General features: G+C 35.8%; 2 protein-coding genes across 5 annotated transcripts in view; one reads left to right on the forward strand and one right to left on the reverse strand.

Moving 5' to 3' along the window:
• LOC134527800 (uncharacterized) overlaps positions 1–10,925 on the forward strand; it is a 41,797-nt gene extending 30,872 nt beyond the window's left edge. Inside the window, exons 5-9 of the mRNA XM_063360747.1 lie at positions 392–1,739; positions 4,789–4,936; positions 5,896–6,083; positions 9,086–9,244; positions 10,652–10,925. Of these exons, the coding sequence (XP_063216817.1) occupies positions 392–1,739; positions 4,789–4,936; positions 5,896–6,083; positions 9,086–9,244; positions 10,652–10,744 (1,936 nt within the window). The 3' untranslated portion in view covers positions 10,745–10,925. The remainder of the gene's footprint in view (positions 1–391; positions 1,740–4,788; positions 4,937–5,895; positions 6,084–9,085; positions 9,245–10,651) is intronic.
• LOC134527803 (uncharacterized) overlaps positions 10,877–23,577 on the reverse strand; it is a 121,780-nt gene continuing 109,079 nt past the window's right edge. The window contains exons 5-8 of one of the 4 annotated variants that reach the window (XM_063360750.1): positions 19,023–19,135; positions 18,655–18,712; positions 16,295–16,376; positions 10,877–12,442 (exon numbers count right to left, since the gene is read on the reverse strand). In XM_063360750.1, the coding sequence (XP_063216820.1) occupies positions 16,301–16,376; positions 18,655–18,712; positions 19,023–19,135 (247 nt within the window). In that variant the 3' untranslated portion in view covers positions 10,877–12,442; positions 16,295–16,300. Of the gene's footprint in view, positions 12,443–16,294; positions 16,377–18,654; positions 18,713–18,986; positions 19,136–23,577 lie in introns of all 4 variants that reach the window. The other 3 variants (XR_010074280.1, XR_010074278.1, XR_010074279.1) reach the window with 3 other exon arrangements.

Below are 23,577 nucleotides of genomic sequence, written 5' to 3' on the forward strand. Positions count from 1 at the left end.
GTTTCAAATGGGTTGCGTGAGAATCGTTGCTTTTCTGGGCAAATGTAATTGGTACAATGAAAACCGGATGAATTGTGAGCCAATATCAGAAGCAGGACAACAATATAAGTACTTGAATTATAGCCTAGCGTGAAATGAAACTGCGAATTTTTCCGGTCAGTACATGTAAGACAACGAAAAATAATAATAAAAAACCATCGAATATGCGAAAGTGTTTGATCTATCCTTTTGTAATACTCAAGAACATATGGGGTGATTTGAAGATAACATTTCCGAATGTTACAGAATTAATTTTTTGATGTTCCAGAAATTTCCAGAATATTTTCATAGCAATGTGAACTTCGATAACTGCCTACACTTTTAGGGCGAGCATAAACCAACTGTGTTGCAGTGTGTACGTGACGTCAGCGGTGTCGTCCCTGCTGCACTCCCTGGGACCGTACCCGGTGCCTTGCTTCACGGTGCCCTTCAACCTGGCGCAGCTGCTGCTGTTCGCGAGCCTCGTGCACCGGGCGCCCTACGGCCCGGTGATAGCCGGACGGGACCTCGCGCTGCCCACCGAGACCGGCTGGCAGGCCCGCGAGCCCCAGCGGGCCCCGCACAAGTTCACGGAGTACGTGGACATGGAGGCTCTGAGGCGGGCGTACGAGGAACACAGCCGTCGGGCCGAGGTCCGTGGCTCGTCGCGGCCGTCCACAGACCAGGACGTCGTCAGTGCCAGCACGACCCCGCCGGTCTACTCACACTCCAGTGGGAATACAGAACCAGACAAACTAGACCACAGCACAACATACTCTGCGGGGGGAAATTTAAGTGATGCACTGAGCGGAGAATACCTCAGCACTGGTGATAATATTAGCTCCAAAATGCCAGAATTTCCAGCAGTGTTTAGTCCGGGTGACGAAACGAACCAAACAAAAAATTTCACTTTAAAACTTACAAGCTTTTTCGTGCAAGAAACACCAAACATTGTCTCGCACGCACCAGATGAAGAAAACGTGACCAGTGATATTGTGAATGAAAATGTTAGTGAAGAACTAAGAAATCATAGTTCAGAGACATACTCTTTCACTGAATATAATTCAAGTCCTAGCATGCAGAATCAAAACGAGTCTAACGGTAAAGACGATAGTGCTTCTTATTTTTCAAGCACGGTTTCTCCTGAAACCCCACAAACTCTCTCCAACTCACTCAGAGCAGATGTCACACTTCCTGATGAAATTCCTAGTTTCAAAACACAGGACTTCACTGCAGCTTTTCCCTTTCATAACGAAAACCACACATACGATATAGAAAGTAATATTTCGAATATTACCTTCCCCTTAGTGCAAGAAATACCGGACAATGTAACAAATACTTCCATGGAAGAAAATGCGGTTAGTGATAGTGAACTTATAGTGACAGAAAACGTGGGTGGAAATAAAGGATATGATAGTTCAGATACACACCATTTTCTACAGCATAATGAAAGCACTAGCAGGCAAGGTGAAAACCAGCTAAGCACCACAGGAGATAATAGTTCGGCCTCTCCCGAGACACCGCACTCGCCTGGTGCGAGTGAACATCCTGCAGGGTCGGAGTGGTCTCAGGAGGAAATGGAAGACGGCTCTCCGTACGCGCTCGGCGAAGACGACGGGAACACGACAGCCGCGCGCGAGCGGAGGGCTGCGGGGGACTGGAACTCGACCGCCGGGCCCGGGAACACCACGACCCCGCGCCACGACGTGGACTGGGGCCAGGTAAGGGGGCTCCGGCTCGTGCGAGGCGCGCAGTCTGCGGCTTGTAACTCGTCTCGCACTTGACCGTTCTCAAGCTGCACGCATCCTTCTGTCAACAGTGGTTGTTAACAGCCTCATGTTCGTAAACAAACACCATGTCATAGTTTGCAAGGGATATTTGGTAGTTGGGTACCACATGCGGTACTTCTGAGTCAAGCTTGGGACAAGTTACATGACTCAGGCTTTACTTAGAGACACCTTCGTTTTGCTAATACTTTATTGTCAAGATATTTCTCTAAACAGTATAGTGTTTGTTTTTTCTCACTGTAATGGTTTTAAGAATAGCGCTGAACATAGTGTCTCTATACTAGGGCGAATAAAAAACTTTCAGTAGCACAGTAACTTCGTTATCACTGGCCCAGCCAAGTGCGGATATGTACATTTCATAGGTTATTGCCAATAACTAAACATGTCTGTAGATAATTTATATAATGTGACGATGTCTAATTAACATTCGAATACTCCCTCGAAATTTATGTTTCTATAAGTAACCACTTAATTGGATTACTTAAAAAATAGAATTTTGACTGTAGCTCATTCATCCAGAATGTTAGGTATATATTTTTATTTTATTTATTTGGTGAGTCTGAATTCTCCCGAAAAACTTTGGCTGCAGGTTCATCACAACAAACTTAGTTGAACCTTTAAAGTACTTATGTTTTAAAATGCTTCCCAAGGCTGGTGTATGCTATTGAAGTTGGGGCTGAACAGAATTTTAAATGTTTTTAATATAGAAATAAATTAAGATGGAACTCTGAGCGTCTAGATTATGTTTAAATGAATGATTTTCTGCAATCACAGCAAATTTTGTCACTGTAGCAAAATTATTTTAATGAATATAAATGGGAATGACAACTTTATTGTCCACACATTTTTATGTAATGCTAAAGAATAGATTCTGTTTATTTGTTTTTCATAAAGAAATTACAGTTTTACTCCGATCTTGATGATATTTTGTACACCTAACCTTCTAAACAAGAGTAAGGACACTGTCCACAAGACATTTAAAAAAAATTAAAGTACCTCTTAAAGCAGAATTCGATACTACTTGATCAAATTTCGCTGATGTATTGCTGATGCTTTCTTTGGCTCCTTGGCAACTGCTATTGAATGGTTGATATTCGCACCCCATTGATTCCATATCGTAAAAAATGAAACTTATCTGGAAAATGTGAACAATGAATGTGTCATAAATACTAATATGGCAGAACTAATATTTTACTTTGCAAAGTATTAAAAGTTAAGATATAAGAGAGGCCAAAACACATAAAAAGATCAAATTTACGAACAGCACTGCGATGCATTATTCATAGTTTTAAAATAAGTGTAATGTTGGAAAGTATTGAGCTATCTCAGAAAAAAAAATTTGATGATGCTAAATGATTAACAACATATTATATGTTATTTGTTTTATTTTTATTTTATGGAGAAAAGTGAGAGATATATTTTGTTTATTATTGCATTTTAAAATTTGTTATTAATATTAGCAGTTGCAGTGAGGCAAGGTATTCACTGACAAGATATTTTGTACTGACTTCATTTTGATGTGTAGACATCTTAGCTCTCGGTATACGGCATTTGGCATGAGTAATTTAGTAAATGGAACGAAGTCGATTCAAACGGAAATTTGTCCCTAAACACGGTGCTTTCATCTGTGAAAGTCTTAGAAATCTCAAAATGATGCCAGACGCACGTGATTCCTGCGTTTATATTATCTTTCGATAACATCGGGGATGCACTAAGAGTATTAGTGTGTCAAACTAAACTTTATCATATTACAACTATCCTTTAATATTTTATGTAATAATTTATTGCCTTAAAAAGAAAATGTTCACAACTCAAAAAAATCTTTTCAATTTTGAAAACCTTTAGTTAACATTGAAATATATAGATGGAGTAGCGATCGTCATACTGTAGACGAACAAGAAATACATATATTCATCACCCTGTTTAGTAAAATAATTTCATGATGAAATTATTACTATTTAATTATAAATGTTGAATCAGGTCAATGTTGTTAAAGTTGTTTGTAGGAAGTATTTACAGACTGATTTCTGTCGTTTAGGCAAACACAAATATACATACATATACTTATAGTTTTAATATATGTTTTAAAATTTTTCAGGTTAATTTTTTTATCTTGTCTATTGGAATGTAGCCGTCTTGTTGAAAAATACTTAAAAGATAGTGCCTCATTCGTAATAATTTAGAGAACCAACAAATGTTAAATACCTTTGACGCTATGTTTGTACCAACACAATTTTCATTCAACTATAGGTATTTTTAAAGTTGCTATTATATCTTGTTATGTGTATTCAAGTTTACAAAATGTATTTCAGGATAGTTTCACTACCATCAAGTTTACTTTGGCACACCAATACGCTTAGTAAATCCCCTGATGTCTGCGAAGGTAATATATTCGTGTGCATGTTGCCACCCATGGTTTTGCCATCTTGTCGACTTCGACTCGTGGCTATAGCAGTTTCTGCATACACGCGCACTGTACTTTCACCTGTTAAATTACCGTTGAGTAATGTGCGCTTATTTCATTGCATTTTTAGGTGTTACTAAAATTTCACCCTCAACGTACCTAAAGAAGTATAACCTCAAAAACGCAGGCGATGATAATTCCGGAGTAGAGGAGTAGTCTTGAGGCATTTACATTCGACGCATTCGGTGATTCTATTTTTCAGCTAGCCCTGAGAAATCAATAGTACCATATTGTTAAACAGAATTGTTGTTACGTTTTAAAATGGGGAAATATATTTACCGTATTTTTTTAATGAGTAATTTTCGTATATTTATCACGCTCGGTATTATGTTGAAAAATTCTACGTTAAATTTCGGGTCCTAGCTTCGTATTAAAAGTTTGCTTGCAACATGAGAACATATGAGTTGGCTCGTTATCGAGGTTAGATGTTTACACATCACTGGCTATTACTGAAAGACTTGCTCACAATGTTTTGTTCTTATTTACTGCGGTCTGCATGTACACTCTGTGGGGTCGCAGGTGTTCGCCGGGACGGTACTGTCCGCCTCGCAGGTGTACGGCTTCTGCGACGCCCCGGCCTCGGCCACCATATACCTGGCCATCCTCGTCTTCTCCCCCACCATGGCCGCCTTCTCCGCGTCCGGCGCGCTTCTGGCCACGCTCACAGGTATGCTCGCTCCGTGCCCGCTCCTCGCTGCCCTCACGTGTACCGGAACCAGCCAAGCTAACCTCAATTAAAACTACTGACCAACAATATGAAAACATCCTTAAAAACCTATAATATAATACCAACTAATACAACTATTTAATAGGAAGTAAAATTATTTTTTTTGTAACATATAAGATACTACAATGGACTTACTCCTAAACACCGCCACTATGTGTCTCTAGCCGCTAGGCCGTTAAGTTCAGTTGAACATCTTATTTACTGAGGCGTTGACCAGTAAAATTGGCCGTTTAAGAGGGAGGCCCAAACTTAATTTGTTGCATTAAAAATTAAAACTTGGATAGAACAAAGTGTGCGCGTGGAGCCTACGCGCTATTTAAGTGAAACTCATTGCTTTTTATCTATTAGGTAAAGTAAAATAATTATTTTTGACTGTGGTTCCATATATATATATATATATATGCATATGCGAGTGCTACATTATGCTATTGAGCAAGTATGAAAGTACGAAAATATGCAAGTGTGCAAGTATGCAAATGTGCACGTATGCTGCGTCATTTTTACCTCTCCCCTGCTGTCTACTTCTCTAATGGTTCCCCTACCACGTACCTAACTATTCTCTTGATGAGATAGGAAATTTCGTAACTTCAAAAAACATATTTTTACAGAATATTACTCATTTATGAAACAAAAAAAATTTTGAAATTTAAAACCCCGAATTATTAAGTTTAGTGAAACAGGTTTTGTCATAAAGAGTCTAGTAAAAACTGACAAAAACCAAACTGTAGAAGAAGGCAGATATTAATATTTTAGCTGTATTTTAAGTCACGTAACTAAAGAAATAATTTAATTGTATTTAATATTTAATTCAAGCTTCACGTGTTGTGGGCAACGCGGTCTCACAGACATTGCCTGCCAGCAAGGTCTCGGGCTGTGAGGTGTGGCGTGTGCCCCTGCAGGCGTGGTGTTCGGCAGCCCGCCGTACACGGATGTGTATGCGGGCGAGTGGGGCATGCAGGGGCTGCTGTGCGCAGCGGCGCTGGGGGGCTTCTGCTACGTGCTGACGCTGCAGACGGCCGTCGCGGCGCACTGCTGCGCTCTGCTGGCAGCCGTGCTCAAGCACGTGCTCTCCGGCAGCTACGCCGCCGTAAGTACAGGCTGTTGCCGCTATGTTTGTACACGTTACCCTCGGGGCCATCACTACCAAATAAATTCATTATTTAACTTGGTTGTTTTTTCTTTACGAACAGTTAGTTTATTTTTATTTATGGCAAAAATAAAAGTTAATTCAAACTAATGTTTTGATTCTAGTATTAATATACTACATAAAATCACTTCGTATACAATTTTGAATTAAAATTTGTATGTGGCTTTTGTCGTAAAATTCTTAATTTTTATATTTTATTCGTAAATAAAAAAAATTCTTAAAGACTGGAAATATAAGTTCTTCAATATTTTGTGAGCCCTAAATTTCTTAATTATGTAAAAAAATTTAATTTTACGATATAGGTGACGTAAAAATAGTTAATGCTATATATAGTATATTAAATACAATTTTATTAAAAGAAAAAATTTAAATAAGTAGTTTTTTAAAATTAGTTTTGTCAAAATCATGAACAATAACACAAAATCATAGACGCATAATCATTTCGGTAACATCTCTTTAATTCCCAGTCCTAGGAACGATATTTTAAATTTTATTTTCCTCTCATTACTAATATTTAAGGGTGTTTCCTGTAAATATGCCACAGTAGCTCTTTTAAAGTTTATGTTATGTTTTAAAATTGCTCACAAGATATTTACTAAGTATTATCTATAGCGGGAGTTATTCATGAAAGTGTTCACAATTATTATCAATTATTTTGACAGCTCACAAATAACGTTTAGTAAATACCTAGTTACAAGACTTGTGAAGTAAAAATAATACACGCATGCTATAGTGACAATTTTATAGGGAAATCTGTTAAAAAATAGCAATGAAAAGAAAATTAAATAATTAACGTGAGTATATGACTGTGCCTTAAAACGATAGTTTCTTAATTTATTTTACCTTCACATATTTATATTTTAATTAATTAGACATAAATACGTTTGTATTGTTACTTTATGCCCCTATGCTATTGTTCTTACTCTCTGCTGTGTTTTTTTATTAGAATTTTGAGTTATATTGAAACAAATCGAGTTTTTTGTCGTAATGTAACATTCGTTGTGGCAGGAAAAACATGGTGTTACCTCACGCCAAATACACAGCAGGATAATGCCACACAGCTCTGACTTCATTGTGCGGAAACATGGCATGTGGGTTACGATAAGCCAATCAATGGCAGGAAATTGTTCAGTTTCAACTACTTATTCATATAAAATTTATGATACCAACATAATAGCAATAAAGTTTATATATCCCGTTTCTAAAATATTTTTTTTTTTCAAAACTCAAAACCATCTGAATGAAAAATAACACTCATTTCGATATCAAAGTAATAATACTACTTTTTTTCATTAAATATCTTAAAGCACTTCTTGCTGCTATGTTATTTTTCACTTACTTGTCTCTGTTATTAGTATTGCGTTGTCTGGTGTTTAGCTCTGGTGTATTTTCCCACACATTCACCTCAAACTTACATTATCACTAACATAGTACAGTTTATTATAATTGATAAAGTAAATAATGCTATAAAGAAAAGTTTAGTAGTTTTATTATACTTTATTTGGACTAAATAGTTAGTGAAAAGGGTGTCTTAAAGGAAGTCAGCCATTTTTTGTTGACCTTCTGTATAGTAGTAAATATACCTACAGAAACGCCAATGCAGCTTTTCGTGAAAGGATGAGTTACTTGTATTCTTCATGCATCCTGGTGGCTGCTCAGGGGCTTGTGGTGCTAGGTTTGAGTATAAATGACATGGCAGTCGGTATTTGAACCAGCCAACTGTTGCCCACATTTTTTTCTGTAAATATTTATTGAATAACTAGGAACTCCAATAGATCAACTATTGCTTGGAAAGAGATCGCAAAAGATATGTAAACACAAACAATACACGACCAAAAATCTATTTTTTTTGTTGAAAATTCATATTAAGCTATCGCAGAAAAATTATTGGCATTCTTACGTGTCTAGTTTTTTAATGAAGCATTTATATGAAGGAATTCTTCGATTAAGGCTTCATCGGTAAAAGACGCATCCTTACTACGGAATTAGCTTTTGCGTTACATGTCAAATTATTTAAACCCAAAATTTTAGTTAATGTTCAAATAATTCCAAATTATTAATTAAAATCTAATTCGCAAGTATTATACAATTATTAATTTGTTTTAAATTTATGAAATTTCAATAAATAAAAATGGGGTGTGGCTGTGTCATAGACACGGCCGTGTGTTGTACGTGAATACGTGTACGTAGCAGGTAATATTTTCTAAATAAAATATAAAATACGCTATTTTATGTATGTTATAATAATGTTTTAACACTTAAAAGTCTTCATCCACTTACATAATTTCAACCGCCTCAGTTGCAGAGGTACTGGCACCGTCATTGATCCGCTCGGCCGCATTCATTCTTTTACGTTTCCGGCACTGCTTCACTCGGTCCTAAGGTGTTTTATTGGTATCATTCGATTGCTTTTGGGAAGCCCTTTCCAACCGTATACGATCTTTGTAGTTGGATTTGGCTTTTTGACGCGTATAGGGCGACATATATTTTTGTTTATATATTTTTATTTTAACACCATATATATTCACTATAACTATTTTACTCTAATGCTTTATGTACGCAGTCGATAGATTTTGACGAGAGCTGACGATTGAAACTGAAACGAACGTCGTAGCTTCTCCGGGTCAAAAGTTACACTAAATGGAATTCTCGACACGCAGCAAAATGATCTAAAAATGGCGGCGCTTACCCCTCCACCGCGCGCGATGCGTCACAGTCCTCTCTTAGCGAAACGAATTCTTTGATCCTTTAGCAATCCAGCGGTGTAATTAAATTTTGGATGAAGATGATAGATATGTAGCTGCAACACCAAACTGTATCCCCCGATTTTGTTATCATTCGTTTTTTGAATTGCCTCCCACTATGGAAGCAATTTTAGAGACGTATTCACGTCAAAATATTTGTATATGAATGTCATAGTCGACGAGAGGGTGGTTTCCCAGGCGAACCTGCCCATCATGAGCCTGCCGTTCAACCTGGCGACCATCTTGTTCCTGTACGTGACGTCCGTCAGCGAGGACTTCGTGCAGCCCGAGCAGCTCTCCTTCCCCGAGAAGCACTGGTTCGACCTCCGCCAGCAGCGCCGCGCGCAGCGCCTCCAGGTGACCTCACCGGCTGGGCGCCCTTCAAGCTTCCGGAACACTCCCTACGCCCAGGGCGCTGGAACATTCTCGCACATTACACGCAGCCGAGATGTTTCGGAGGCTATATATTTACGGCATTCAAAAGTTTTGTAGGGTCTGTAAAATCTGCTCTGTAAGAATGACATGACCATGAGCTGGGAATGGCCCAGCTCAGGTACGTAGGTTCTGCGCTGTGCCGCTAGCGACAACTCCCGTGATTAACCTAACACATCCAGTCATTCCTTTAAGCTCAGCATTATATAAATTTACTCGCTCCCTTGCAAGAAGGACTGCAGTTATCTCGAAACGTTTCAGATTAAATACTTTGGCAAACTTTAGAATTCTTACTACAGTTTGAAACGAGCCGAATATTGTGTCTACTAAAAGAGTAATGGATTTGTTGTACTGCGGCCGCATTTTATTACAACTTTTAGCAAGGGTTAGTCGTGTCACAAATTACTAAAGACAAATATTTTGGCCATTATCTAAGAAGTTTTAATTATTTAAAAATATGAAACTTGTTTTTAATATAAAGAGAATAATATTTATTTTTCAGTTTTTCAGTAAACATCCCTCATTTATTCCACCTAGATCCGATATTTTATGTATACTGGAAGTGATTTGTGGGGTATACCAACAGTTGTGGTGTTCACAATAAGTTTTAACCAACTATATATGCCTGGACGTATGAGTAAATAATGGTTTTTGGGGTCTAGGCTCTAGGGACTAGAAAAATAACAATTAAGTAGTAACGACTGAAATAGGCTGTCATTATTTGAAATATAATTGAAAAGCAAAGGCATTGCGTTTATCCAAAAAAGTAGGGATACTTTCGTTTTCTTCCCTAAAGTACACATTTAATTACCGCGTCGTGTAAATAGGACACTACAAAACCCCTTTATTTGTGTTAAAAAAATGAATGCACAAACACACAGAAAACGATGTCAAATCTTACTTCCATAGACAGCACAGTGATTTTAGTTGAATATAACAGTACATACGAACACAGTAAGTTAACAAAGACGAGACATTGTACAACAAGAACTTGGACATCAAAGTGACAAGCAAACGAACTCAACGATGATACTTAACAGATAATCTGGACAATACAACGATAACAAATTAATGCACATGCAAACCCAGCAATGAAACTAAACATGAATTCTGGATAACACATTAACCAATATTACAAATTGCAAGAATAATTCAAAGAATGGCCCATTTAGCTGTTCTGAAATGACTGTTGTTTTGGTTATATTTTAACTCTTTATTACTTTTAAATTTTATAATCACGTTAAAACTTAACTGGTTGCTATTTCAACACCCATTATTGTGCTTTTTCACTGATTATATATTTCAAATTGACTGAATGTTTTATGATTTCAGGAGGCGGACAAGCAGCAATCTCCACCAGAAGACGGAAATGCGGAAGAAGAAAAGAAGCTTCGTATTCCAGAAGAAGAAAAAGAAGTAGCCTAATAGGAGGAAAATTTAATTTTCTTTGTGAAATCACTGGTGCTGTACCGAGTTTAATGACAAGCACGATAGACTGCACGGTTCTATGGACAGTAAAATAGGTTTTTACTATTAAAAAATTGAATAAAGTTGCCATAATATTACTCTTTTGCGAAATGTATTAAAATAAAACATTATAATGTAATCTCCATGTTTATGATAAACAAATCAGAGACAAAATCCATAAAAAATATCAGCGCTTATTTAGTTAGTTCATTGCATAACAAAGTAGACTTGAAACAGACGCACATCTGTTTCACGTTGATGATTGGACTGCATTGCTTTTTACTTGCCCTTGACGAATCTGAGCCAGTTATTATAGAGGAGAAGAAGGGGTCATACAATCACCTGTAATGCTTAAGGATATTACCTAGCTATCGAAAATGAGCACCCTGAAATGTCACGATTATAGGCAGGGAATTATATTATATCCTGGAGTAAAATGAATCCGCGAAATAATCGATAGCTCTCTACAAGTATTCTTCATTTTCTAGAAAAAAGTTTTCACAATAATAAATAGTATTTTTTTTAAATTAAAAAAAATCATGTTGGCAACTTTGTAAAAAATTATTTCGTGAAAAATGCAGAAAAACACATTTTTACTGTGCGGACACTAAAGGCACCATTCTGACCTGGGTCGTTGTTTTCTTGTAAAGTCACTTTCATAACTGAATAGATGTCTCCTCTGTTTCCGAAGGTTTGCTGTTGCACAAAGGCACGCCCAGGATGTATGTGTAGGTGTTAAATTACACAAACATCGGTAAAGACTCTGCTGCCACATATGTTTTGTGTAAAATTAAACACTTTTTTACAATGTAGAACTGGAAGAAAAACTGCATCATAGTCGTTACTAAGGTGCAACTTCCAGAAAATGTCTGCATTGTCCCTAAACCATCGTTTCTTTGATCGTTTTTGTTACTGTGCCTACCAAGATAGTTATGAAATGTTTTGTCCTTACAACACTATTTCTTCCACCCCTTATACTTATATTTGAGTTTATCGAAAAAACACTTTCAAACAACTAATGGGCACCTTTATTTTGAGGTTTAATAATCATTTCGAACGGAAGAAATAAATTTCATACAAAAACATTTTCCATTTCTATCCGCTTGGTACTATACTGTCTATTAAATAATTATATTAAGATTATTCATCTAAATATTTTATATACTAGTCTAAAAATAATTTCTTCAAAATTACAGCATTTTTCGTGTCCATAATGTAATCTATATTTAGATGTATACATATTTATAAACATTTGTGCTGGTGTAGGTTTTCGGGTCTAGCAACCATGAAACTATAAAAAATTAGGTAGACATTCACCTGAAGTCACATTATGATAACGACTGCAATAAGTAGTATTTCTCAGAAATTTAACTTTAACCACAAAAACAGATATCATATTTTAGTTTTTAAAACACTGTCAATAATTTTTATATTTAATTTAATTTAATTAGAGTTCGAGTTTCAGGCAACAGCTCTTCGCCAGTGTTGAAGGCCAGCCCCGTCGAAGGGTGAGGAGTAGGGGAGCAGGGGAGCAGGGGAGCAGGGGAGCAGGGGAGCAGGGGAGTTTAACGTCGAGAATGTGCTCCTTCGCTCGTCTGCAGGGCCTTCGCCTTCCTGCTGCCCCCGACCCTCCTCTTGTCCTGCCTGATTCGACCTCTGTGGACAAAATATAGATAAATTTTTTTGTAACGTTACGAAATTAAGTAAAATCAATGAATACTTGATGCTACTTGCCATTAATTTGCTAATATTTGCGTTAGAAAATTCCTGAAACGAACGATTATTTACTAAAAGGATTTTTAATTGATTTTTTTAAAAATGCTTTTACATCTTAGTTCGGTATGCGGCATTTGGTTGTAGTAATTTAGTGAAGGGAACATAAATCGCATGGAACGGTAATGTGTAACAACCACGGTGCTGCCATCTGTTGCGGATGGCAGTTCGGTATGCGGCATTTGGTTGTAGTAATTTAGTGAAGGGAACATAAATCGCATGGAACGGTAATGTGTAACAACCACGGTGCTGCCATCTGTTGCGGATGGCGTGAGCTAAAGTTCACAGAGACAAAGGGAAACTTTAAAGTATTAACTGTTTAATGAATTTTAACAGACAGGGCACTGTTTTGACAAAATTTATTTCTCGAAAATCAAGTCCAAGGCCGAGGTTAATATTTTTTAAAGTCTTTTTCGCTTTTATCGGAGCCGTTTCATTATATAGTTTAACATTTCGCTCTGCAAATAGAATGATTCTATAGTCGACGTAGCTGCTCCGGCAGTGAATTCTAGGAGCGGGTGTAAAAACTACGTGTGATTCTATCAAGAAAGGTAGTTAAAAACTAAATTTTCGTATATTTATCACGCTCGGCATTATCTTAAAGGATTCTAAATTAAACTTCATCTCCAAGATTCGTATTATAAGTTTAGTTGCAACATGAATAACCGTTACCGAGGTTAGATGTTTGTACATCACTGGCGAGTACTGATAAACTCCTCAATAAAAAAACCAACAAAGCCAAACACTTTTAGTGTCAGGAAAAATTAAATCACTGCATTGTATATTTTTTTTAATGGATTACTTTGACTTCGCAGGATTTTGCTGCGGTCCAAGCGGTCGCTTTTAAGACTTAGAGATTAAGATTTATAGCGGAAGAAAATTACATTTTGTTATGATTAAAATTACACTCTGTACGTATTCAATACCAATATTTCCTTATTGGCTCTGCCCGGCTATGAAAGCTCGTTCTGTACTTGAGAAACTTGAGGAACGCCAATGAGGAAGCACATACCGCAAAACATTACGTCTATAATTTGCCCTGAAATAACTTCGACATGTAAAAATATATTTCTGTCAATCCTACATGTAAGAAAATTTAACAATGTTTTGGAGACTGTCGCGGTAAAAAAACTTTTGTGAAAAATCATCATCTATAATAATTATTATTATAACTTAATAAGATTAGTTATAACTGTAGTATTTTAATTCTTCAGAAACAACAATAAAACCAAAACAAAAAAAGGTTACATGGTACGGGAGAACTATAAATATGCATTTTATCTTTCACATGACTAAAGCCTATTACGTAGAACGTTGTTTCAGTGCAAATCGAGCAAATTATATCTACGTGCAGTAGTCGTGAAATATGTAATACAATGTGATAAGTCAAACCAAATAATTTATTAATTTTTAATGTTAGAGTATTTAAAAATAAATTTAGTCAGACAACTGATTTGAATCAAACCCATGACGATAGAAAAAACGTAAAGAAGTTAGGAAGTATTCTTTAGGTCACGATAACCTACGTATGTTCATAGGAAGAAATCCGGAAATTAATATTTGTCGTCGAGCATGAAACTAAGAAACGCCGTGTAAAAATAATTATTTATAAGAAGCTACCTGAAAACTATAAAGGCTGGAACAATTGATAGAATATTTATTGTATATATGCCAGTTCATGATTTCTACCACGACCACTAAGACCGAGTCAACTCTTTTAACACACTGACGAAATTCACGAGATTTGATATTTTTCGGAGGGAAGTAATCCATAGTAATTTCCGAGTGGTCACCAGCACGTCAGCCCACAGATGGAAGGGACGCCAACACCACGGGAGTGCTGCCCGGGACCCGGGTGTAGCCGCGCAGTGAGTTGAGGTGGCTGTAGTTGCAGAGCACACCAGAGACCTCAAGAAGTAGGTTTCCAACACCTGTCACAACGCTATGAGAACCGACTTAACAGTCCTGTTAAAAAGTGAGAATTATTTTTGTTTGTTCAAGACCAGAGTGGAATAACCGACTTACACTATCATTTCATTATAAAGCACCAAATCATATTTGTCTAAAGTAGAAAATTCGCAGCGATATTTTATGTTGGATTCCATCCTTGCAGTAACAAAAATTGCTGTATGTTTATGTCTTAGTTACGTATACACCTTAGTCCCGACCAATCTTAGATGTAACGTAAAGTTAACTTCATTTGAACTATTGGAAATACTTGCTAACAGTTGATATATTTTTTTACAGAGGTCTAGCTTTAGCTGAGCCCATGCCGCGCTATAATTTTTATACTGCAGAGAAGTGTTTTAAATTTTCCTTTGATATACAGTATTTGCAAATTAGAATCTTTCATTTGACTTGTGAAACACCTCTGTATCTTGAATGAGTACAACTGTTGTCACCTGAATTGAGATTTTGGTCATTGTCCATTGGAACCCTGTTACATTCGGATATACACACTACCTGACCAACATATATGTACAATTAGCATAATACATAGGGTTTATGTTATCATTGCGGCACTCAAGTGGACATGTGATGTTTCAAGTTGTATCATTTTCAGGTCCAGAGACATATACATGAGTGCCGTAATTTTGTGATTCTTGCAGTTGTTCCTGGGCAAGATAATGAAAGTGGTGTCTTTAGGTGCTACACGTTATTAGGTTATTTGAATAGTCGGCTCTGAAGTTTTGAAGTAACCTTTTTACTGTTTAGGATAACAAATATTTTTGAGACAGTTCCACATGCATTACTAAACAATTTCATTTCAAAACGATACATTTTTATTTTAAGCACATTTAATAAATGGATTTACAAGTCTACAAAATCTACCTTATACCTCAAATTTACGAAGAGCGCTGGAAACAAATTATCCCAGGATTCCCGTAAAATAACGAATATCTTCGTGAACTAACACGTAACATATTTTTTCTTTCCTTTGCATATGAGTAAAAACGAATAATACAGATGTACAGTAGAACCTCACATATCCGACCATGGCGGGACCGGGCCATGGTCGGAACGGCCAAAAGGTCGGATATCAGTAGGAGCAAAAAAAAAAACCCTTTCCCAGATATACAGTATGTACATTAATACAACTTTATTTGTAAAAATGATGCTGTATACATTTCAAACATTTATTTTTTGTTAAATTATATATGAGAAGATGAATACAATGTAAGCATACCTTATTTAAAGAATTCAGTAATGTATTTTTAGTTTCAGTTTTGCCTCATCTTGATTTTGCGGAAGTGTCTCTCCACTTTTTTTTTGCCCACAATACATTACGTTACGTTAAAAAAAAAAGCACAGGACAGTACAAGATTATAGTACGAGCACATTCTACACCAACAATCACGGCTGAACTGACAGTTTGCGACACGGAAACATGTAGATGCGTCACATTTTCAAGTCTGAACAGGCTCGCCAACCACGGAGACTAGGTCGGATATCAGGAGGAGTCGGTTGTGGGAAGGTCGGTTATGAGGGGTCCTACTGTATTTACAATGTATTCAAAAGCTTGTTGGGTCTGCACGAAAAAATCACGCGTGTTCACAGCGGAACAACACAACTCATGAACAGCGTCAGCGTAGTTCATTCAAGGATCCGGGTGTCCGGAACTAAACAAGAAGTAATCTTTTATTTTAGTTAAATTATTCGTTAAAATTTCCGTACATGTAAAGTAAATTATATCATTGAAGTCCATGAGTTTCCGAGGAAGAAATTTTTCCTTACCGTTAGTCACTGAGTCGCGGGGACGTGACGTGGCTGCATCTCCGGTCCGCGGAACGCGAACACCAGCCACCAAGGCAGCACCCTGCAGAGAGAACCTCTTGTTAGAGTCGCCTGTCTTTCGCGGGAAACTCTCGTGACAAATACCTGTATATGTTCCTGAGATATCAACATCTCTTATTTTATGAATCTATATTCAGAGACCAGCACACAGAATTTTTTTTTCCGTCTTTTTACAAAAGATTTCTGTGGAAACCAGTTGTCAAGAAATAGTTTGTAATACTAAAATAAATATATTGTACTTTTGTACAAGATAAGGCTCAGGTTATTTTCGCATATATGAAATACGTTTTTCAAGATCATACTGAGTATTTCTTATGCAAATTGGGGCATGGTTATATTTTATTTGATATATCATTCAAGCATAATTTTTTAAGACCATTTAAAAGATATTGGAATATTCAATAATAGGGCTATATTTTGTTTTATCATACTTATTAATTTGCGCAGCAAATACTAAAAACCTATTCAGTGAACGGTTTACAAATAATTTTAATATTGGAGGTACTTGGACAACACAAAGCATAAATGTGCTGATAAGAATCCAAACCCTGTATTACCGCGTACACGATAGCAATAGAGTTGTTTTCATGTAAATGTATAAATTTACCAACATCGGAAGTTTTACATTAAAATTTCTGTTTCATTAGAAAAAAAGAGTGAATTTTTCAGTACTCGCCAGAGATGTGTAAACATGTAACCTTGGTAACGAGCAAATAATGTGATCTCATGTTGTGATGTTGCAAATAAACTTATGAGAAGAAACTCAGATATCAATTCTTTAGAATAATGCCAAGCGTGAAAAATATACAAAAAAAATTAATTTCTGGGGAAAACGATAACAATTTCCCCCATTCTAAAGTCTAGCTGTAATTCTTTTTAACATGTTGGTAGTAACCTAACGGAACCAAATTCAACCCAACCCAGGTTAGCTTAGGATAATATTATTTATTCCTACAATTTTTCTCAAATTTGGTGAATTTTATGCAATTTGGGTAGTGTCGGAACAGTTTTGATGCATCTCATGCGCTGGTGTAGGTAGGGTGTCTTAAAAGAACAAATCGTAAAGTTAGTGCACTTGAAATCTACAGGTAACAGCTACGATGCTTTGGTGTGAACCGAACCCTACCCACCCCACCCAGGTTAGATTAGGCTAATTTTAATTTATTTCCAACAATTTTTCTCAAAGTTGGTGAATTTATGCTCTACGGGTTTCCAAAAGAATCTTTTGTAAAAGTACAGAAAAAATGAGTGTTATGTTTTTAATAATATATATATATATATATTTATTATATTATAGTAGGGCAGCTATAATCAAATATTTGGCTGTAATGTTTGCAAACTCAACGGCTATATGTATAAAAAATTTAATGGTTATAGGATACAGCTGCCAAACAGTAATGGAAAATCGTAAAGAAATGGGTGACACTTTACAGTAAATCTATGGTGATAGAAAAATATAGGTTTCCAACAAATGGAGATAGGAAACAATTTTCACAGGAAAAAAATTGTTGGTCCTTTCAGTGTAAATAACGCCTGCCAAGTTCTAAGACTGCAGCTGTACGTTTAATGAGAAAATAATCGAAATATTCCCTGAAATAATTACAAAAATTATCTTTTATCTGAAAATGGGGCTCTATCTGTAGTATGACCGATTAAGATAAGAAAAATATGTAATGGGGATGTAATTGTTGACCTAGTAACACATGATCCGATAGTGTAATCATAATAGTGGTAAGTTGTAACGTTAAGTAATATTTGGCCTCCGAAGAAAGGTCTGAGCTGAGTTTTAAAGTGCTTCGCAATAATGAAATTTTTTGGAGTTGTAAATTTTATACATATTTCTTTTTAAATATTTTCACCAGTTATAAGTTAATATCCATGAGTTGCCGAAATATCATGTTTCTAGCTCATCTGGAAGTGGTTTAAATTATTAAGGATCGCATGTGGGCCTGTATATATTATATGATATATTTTTTATATAAAAAATAATTTTAGTTCATATTTTTTCCGAAAAATAATTAGCTACAATTTTATATGCAATAATTCTATGAATTTGTATGAAATGTTTTGTAAATAAGAGAGAAAGGAAAATTTAAATTCTGTCTTTGCCGTGTAGGATATGAAGTTATGTAGCCTACTACATAATTTAAATGAAATTTTACTTCTATTCCTATTAGTTGTTACAGCTCTAATGTACAATCTGTTATAAACATAAGCTCTTAAAAGTTTAAAAAAGTCCTTGGATGGGTACATATATTTAAAAATAACACGGTGCTAAATCGTGGGTGACTGTGACTTACTCGAAACATCTCAAGAATTTCAACCATGTAGAGCAGAAACTGGTCCTAAATCGATTGGCTGAAAAAAAGGGTATGAAATAATTAATTAGAAAATTGTTTTTCTTTTTTGAACGCTATAAGTAAGTTATGTAGCGAACATTTTACTCTTATCCGTGAACATGGAGTTGTTAATGTATTTTTGGAGGAAATTAACAGTTTGTCAGGTAACGAAGTTTTGTCCTACGACAACACACAGCTGGGCTTAGTACCACGGGAAATGAAATGGTTGAGCGGGCTTGTGATAATAAAACAATGGTAATACGGCTGAGCTAGGTGGCGTAGTGGTAACACACCTCCCTCGTCCTCCAAAGGACCTGGCATTTTTTTACCGGCGCGGCCATCTCTGTTGCGGTGCATCATGGTCCCCGAGGTCAGCCCAGCGGTAAGCTGGGATGGTTGCTTCACCACATCCCATGCGTTGTGTGATTGTGTGCTATCACATCTGAGGATATGTCAAATCACAATTACTCTCGAAAAATAAATGTTCTCTCGACACGCTACTAGAAAACTAATATATTTTATTTATATTAATATTTTTTTAATACGCCTGTCCCGGCTCAGGTCATCAACATATATAAAAATGGATGTTGGTAGGTATATATATTATATTATAAATATATATAATGATAAACTCTGACACCGTTTAACCAATCATCATGACAGTTGACACATCGGAGTGTTTTTTTTCATGGAGAAGGTTCTCATGCTATCCATTTCTTTTTTAATTATCCACTACTGTAGATGGTGCTGCATCAACTTCTATACCGTTCAACCGATCACTTTGGGTAAATTCATTTTTATAACAGAAAATCGTATGTCATAGACACGGTCATATAGATAGGTTTGGCAACTTCCTATCCTTTGCCTTGGCGTGTCTCGTTGGCTTAGTGAAGCTCGCGGCGGCCTGCGCTAGTAGCACTGTAACCCATCATTAACACTGTTTTAGATGGGAGCTTCGTATAAAATATGATATTATTCTTGTTTACGTCTTAGTTTTTGTTATTTTTCCCGGATTACTATTTTTTCATTCGTTTGTGTGCTTGGTAAATGTCTTATCTGTACCAATGCCTTAAAATCTTTCCACATTTGTTAATTAAGTTGAATAGTGAGAGAGAATGCCTCACTATTCTATTGCGTTTGGCTGTGATGAAGATTGCGGCTTAAAACCATCCAGATTTTTTTTTCCGTTTCGATACCTACCTAACTACCCACTTATAAGGAATAAAATGACAAGATGAAATATCAGGAACATGTAGAGTATACATCTACTAAGGGGAGTATCTAAGTTGGAACTCACCGATTTGGCTTAAACTGTGTGAGTAGAAGCAGGTATGTGCCCATTTCAACGTCCCAAATGTCTCACCTCAGTGGGCTCTAGGAAGGGAGAAAAGGCTTTTTAAAGATTTTAATTTGCGGCAGCATAAATAAATTTTGTAATGTGTATGTGCCTCTCTGAATATATATATATATATATATATATATATATATATATATATATATATATATATATATATATATAATGTTGTATTGTAGTAGTGGTGTTGATTGCTAATATCTTACTTGTATAGTTTTGCGGTACATCAGGGATGTGGCGGACACTACACCACAATCCAACATAACTTCCAGTATTGATTATTGACTTTTTAACTAAATTAACACGAGGCTATCAAAACATACATTATATCTGACCGTAACACGACACAACTCCATTCAGGTAACAATGGTACGTATTTAATAATAATTTACACATAAGAAAACAAAATAAATTGCCATTCATAAATATTCGATTTTATTTTCCGTGGTTTAAAAAAGAATATGCTTACATAAAACATGATCAAAATTTTAAATTATGGGCTAATTTTCATAAGCGTGCAAGAAATATTCATTACTGTTTTTCAAAAATATATTTAACTTATACAAAAAAAACACAAAATATGTTGTAAACAATTTACATTAGCTTTCTTGTAGTATTACAAATTATTTATTGTCAACTGGTTTCCAAAGGAATCTTTTGTGTGAGTACAAAAATTTTTTCTGTGTAGGGGTTTTAAAATGGCCTGTTATTTTACCTTTTTTCTGTAATTTTTGAATATCGTTTATCTTTAATCTACTTGGATTTCATTTGGGTGGCAAAAAAACCATAGCCAGAAAGTGTTTTAATTCATATTATGATATTAGCTTAATCCTTTTGTTTGAATTGTTTATAGAACATGTACTTTATTTCTTCTAAATATGTTTTCCTCCTTCTTTCTTTGTCTTCAACCAGCGGATACTAACAGATCTCTAACGGAACCAAACAGCACCGACTAGGCACAGACTGGTTACACACCAACTGTTCCCAAAACATCAATCTCCATAAAGACGCTGGTGGGTTACTGTTTGCTAAGAATTACAAAGTCAGTGTATTTTCAACGAGTTTAGCACTCGAAGAAAAGTGCCTTGCCCAAGGACATTTCTTAACATACTTGGCCACGCCCCACACAGAAAACAATTCTCTAAACTTTTACCAAATATTCTTTTGGAAACCAGTTTCCAAGACCGATTTTGTAATACAACAAGAATGTTAGTGTGACTTTGTACATTACTTGGCTATGATTATTTTTGCCAATATGAAATATGTTTTTGGAGATAATACTAGTTATCATGAATATTTGCGCATGATTATAGATTTTAAATGATTTTTCATCCAAGAATAATTTTTTAAAGCATGGAAAATATTTTAGAATATTCAATTATCTGACTTTAATTTGTTTTATTATGTTTATTAATGTAGACATTTTATACTGTAAAAATATCCAGCGAACGGCTTACAAATAACTTTAACTATTAGAGGTACTTGGACAGCATGTACATGCGTGTTCATTGTGTGTTCGGTAAGTGCATTGCAAGTTCATTGCGTGTATTGCGTGTCCATTGCATGTCCAGTGTGTGTTTTGCGTGTTTGTCTCTTTTGTTGAAATTTTGTCGTTTCGTTAAATGTGCATAGTCAAGACTGAAGTCAGGTCAATTTTGACCTCGCCGTTCGGAGATGACTAGTCTATACATCTGGCATTGAACATGACCTTTTTAAATTGTTCGATTAAAATCGTTGAAAAATGCCTCTTGGTTAATATTCGTTTGGTATGTATGAAGATTCGTAGTTTAATATTATTCGTATCGATGTTTTTTTTTGCGACATATGTTCTGGGTTCGACTCTGGGAACTGCACCACAAACTTTTTCTGGGCGCAAACGTTACATTCGTGAGCTAGTTTTCTAATCTCGTTCCGTTTCTTGTACTCTGAAGCCATTCCAACAAGTACTTTACATGTAAAGGCCACGACTTGAGCGGAGTTTTCCACGTGTTGGCGACACGGCCGGGGAGCGGGGCCCGCGCCGCGTGTCTCGAGGCCAGGCGGTCCTGTGCTGGCTTGCATATCTCTCACCGCGAACCAGCAGTCTCGTTCGCCCAGCGCCTGCCTCTAGCCTTGAGAAGTGCTGCATTTTGTTTTTGTTTAACGCGCTTGAATTTAGGTACTTTTACTAGTTGTACGTATATACTTTAAAATTCGCGTGTATTGGAAGTTGTTTTTCTACATGTGGGAAGAAGAAAAAAAAATTGGCCAGTGGCTATCGATCACATGATCCTTTACTACATAAGTGTCTGGTACTTGATGTGTTTTAACTCCACTGTCCTGCTGTTTCATGTAATATTGATTTTTTTTTGTTATTGTATCCCTAACTTGGACTGTTTAATATATATATATAATTAATCAATTTAAATATCTCTGTACTCCCTGGTATCGAAACATGGACATGAACTGTTCGAGTTAATCTTTATTTTAACAGGTGATTTTTTATATCTATTTTAGAATTTTTTCCCCTAATTTCTAGGATATATATACTACTAATTTGCTAGATTACGGTTATATCGGCTTACTGGAGACTGATAGACTCGGGATTTAAACCATTATTTAATATTTTTCACCATTTTTTAATTTAAATAAAATATTTTTACATAGAATTACATATTTTTTGTATCAAGCTAGCATAGAACAAAGGACAAGAATCGATCGAATCATTTGACGTTTGGGAGATGAATAATTTTTACCTCTTTTAGGATTTTTCAATATATTTTAACAAATAAATATTTTTTTAAAACCTGAAATTACAATTTTTGTATCGAGTAAGGGTCGAACGAAGGGCAGAAATCAATCGAATCAATAATTATTTTACAAAGTTTTTTATTCCAGAAATTTTCCCGAAATTATAGTTTAAAATTTTAAGAATTTCTATGTATCAGCCAGGACGACCCACAAGATGATGGATGTTACGACAGTTGATATATGGTGATACTGCACTCTAGGGGATTTAATTAAAATTAATATGTTGGTAACGTCCTCTAGTAAGTGATGCTATAATTCCTTTAAATAAAAAAAGAAATACAAGGTCAAATATGTATGTTATTTTTTTATGTACCTTATTTAATTATAGGTTTGGTAAATGTCTCAATGGTCGTGCTTACAAAGGCGTATGTCCTCCAATCCAGAGTTCCGAGTGGTGAAGATTAGGAATTACATCTAGTATACATTTATAAACTTTCTTCGGACAGAATGACACAGAACCCTAGTGGTAAGAGCACTCAGCTGGTAATATGTAAGTCGTGGGTTCGAATCTGCCGCATTTGAAATTATTTTCTAACTTTATTAAATATTTCAAGGAACCAAAATAAGAACTAAATAAAACGATTTTTACAGTAGAAGTAGCTAATACCGAGAAAAAATAAAACTATGTATATCCACGACGGTAGTGCGCCTAGCACAACTGCAAGCTACTGTGCATAATTGCGGATGCTTAAAACAAAGGACGAAAGTGCCCGAAGATTGTCGATGAGGTGTTGTTATAG

Source organism: Bacillus rossius, chromosome 1 (assembly GCF_032445375.1).
Source record: "Bacillus rossius redtenbacheri isolate Brsri chromosome 1, Brsri_v3, whole genome shotgun sequence".
Lineage (NCBI taxonomy): Eukaryota > Metazoa > Arthropoda > Insecta > Phasmatodea > Bacillidae > Bacillus > Bacillus rossius.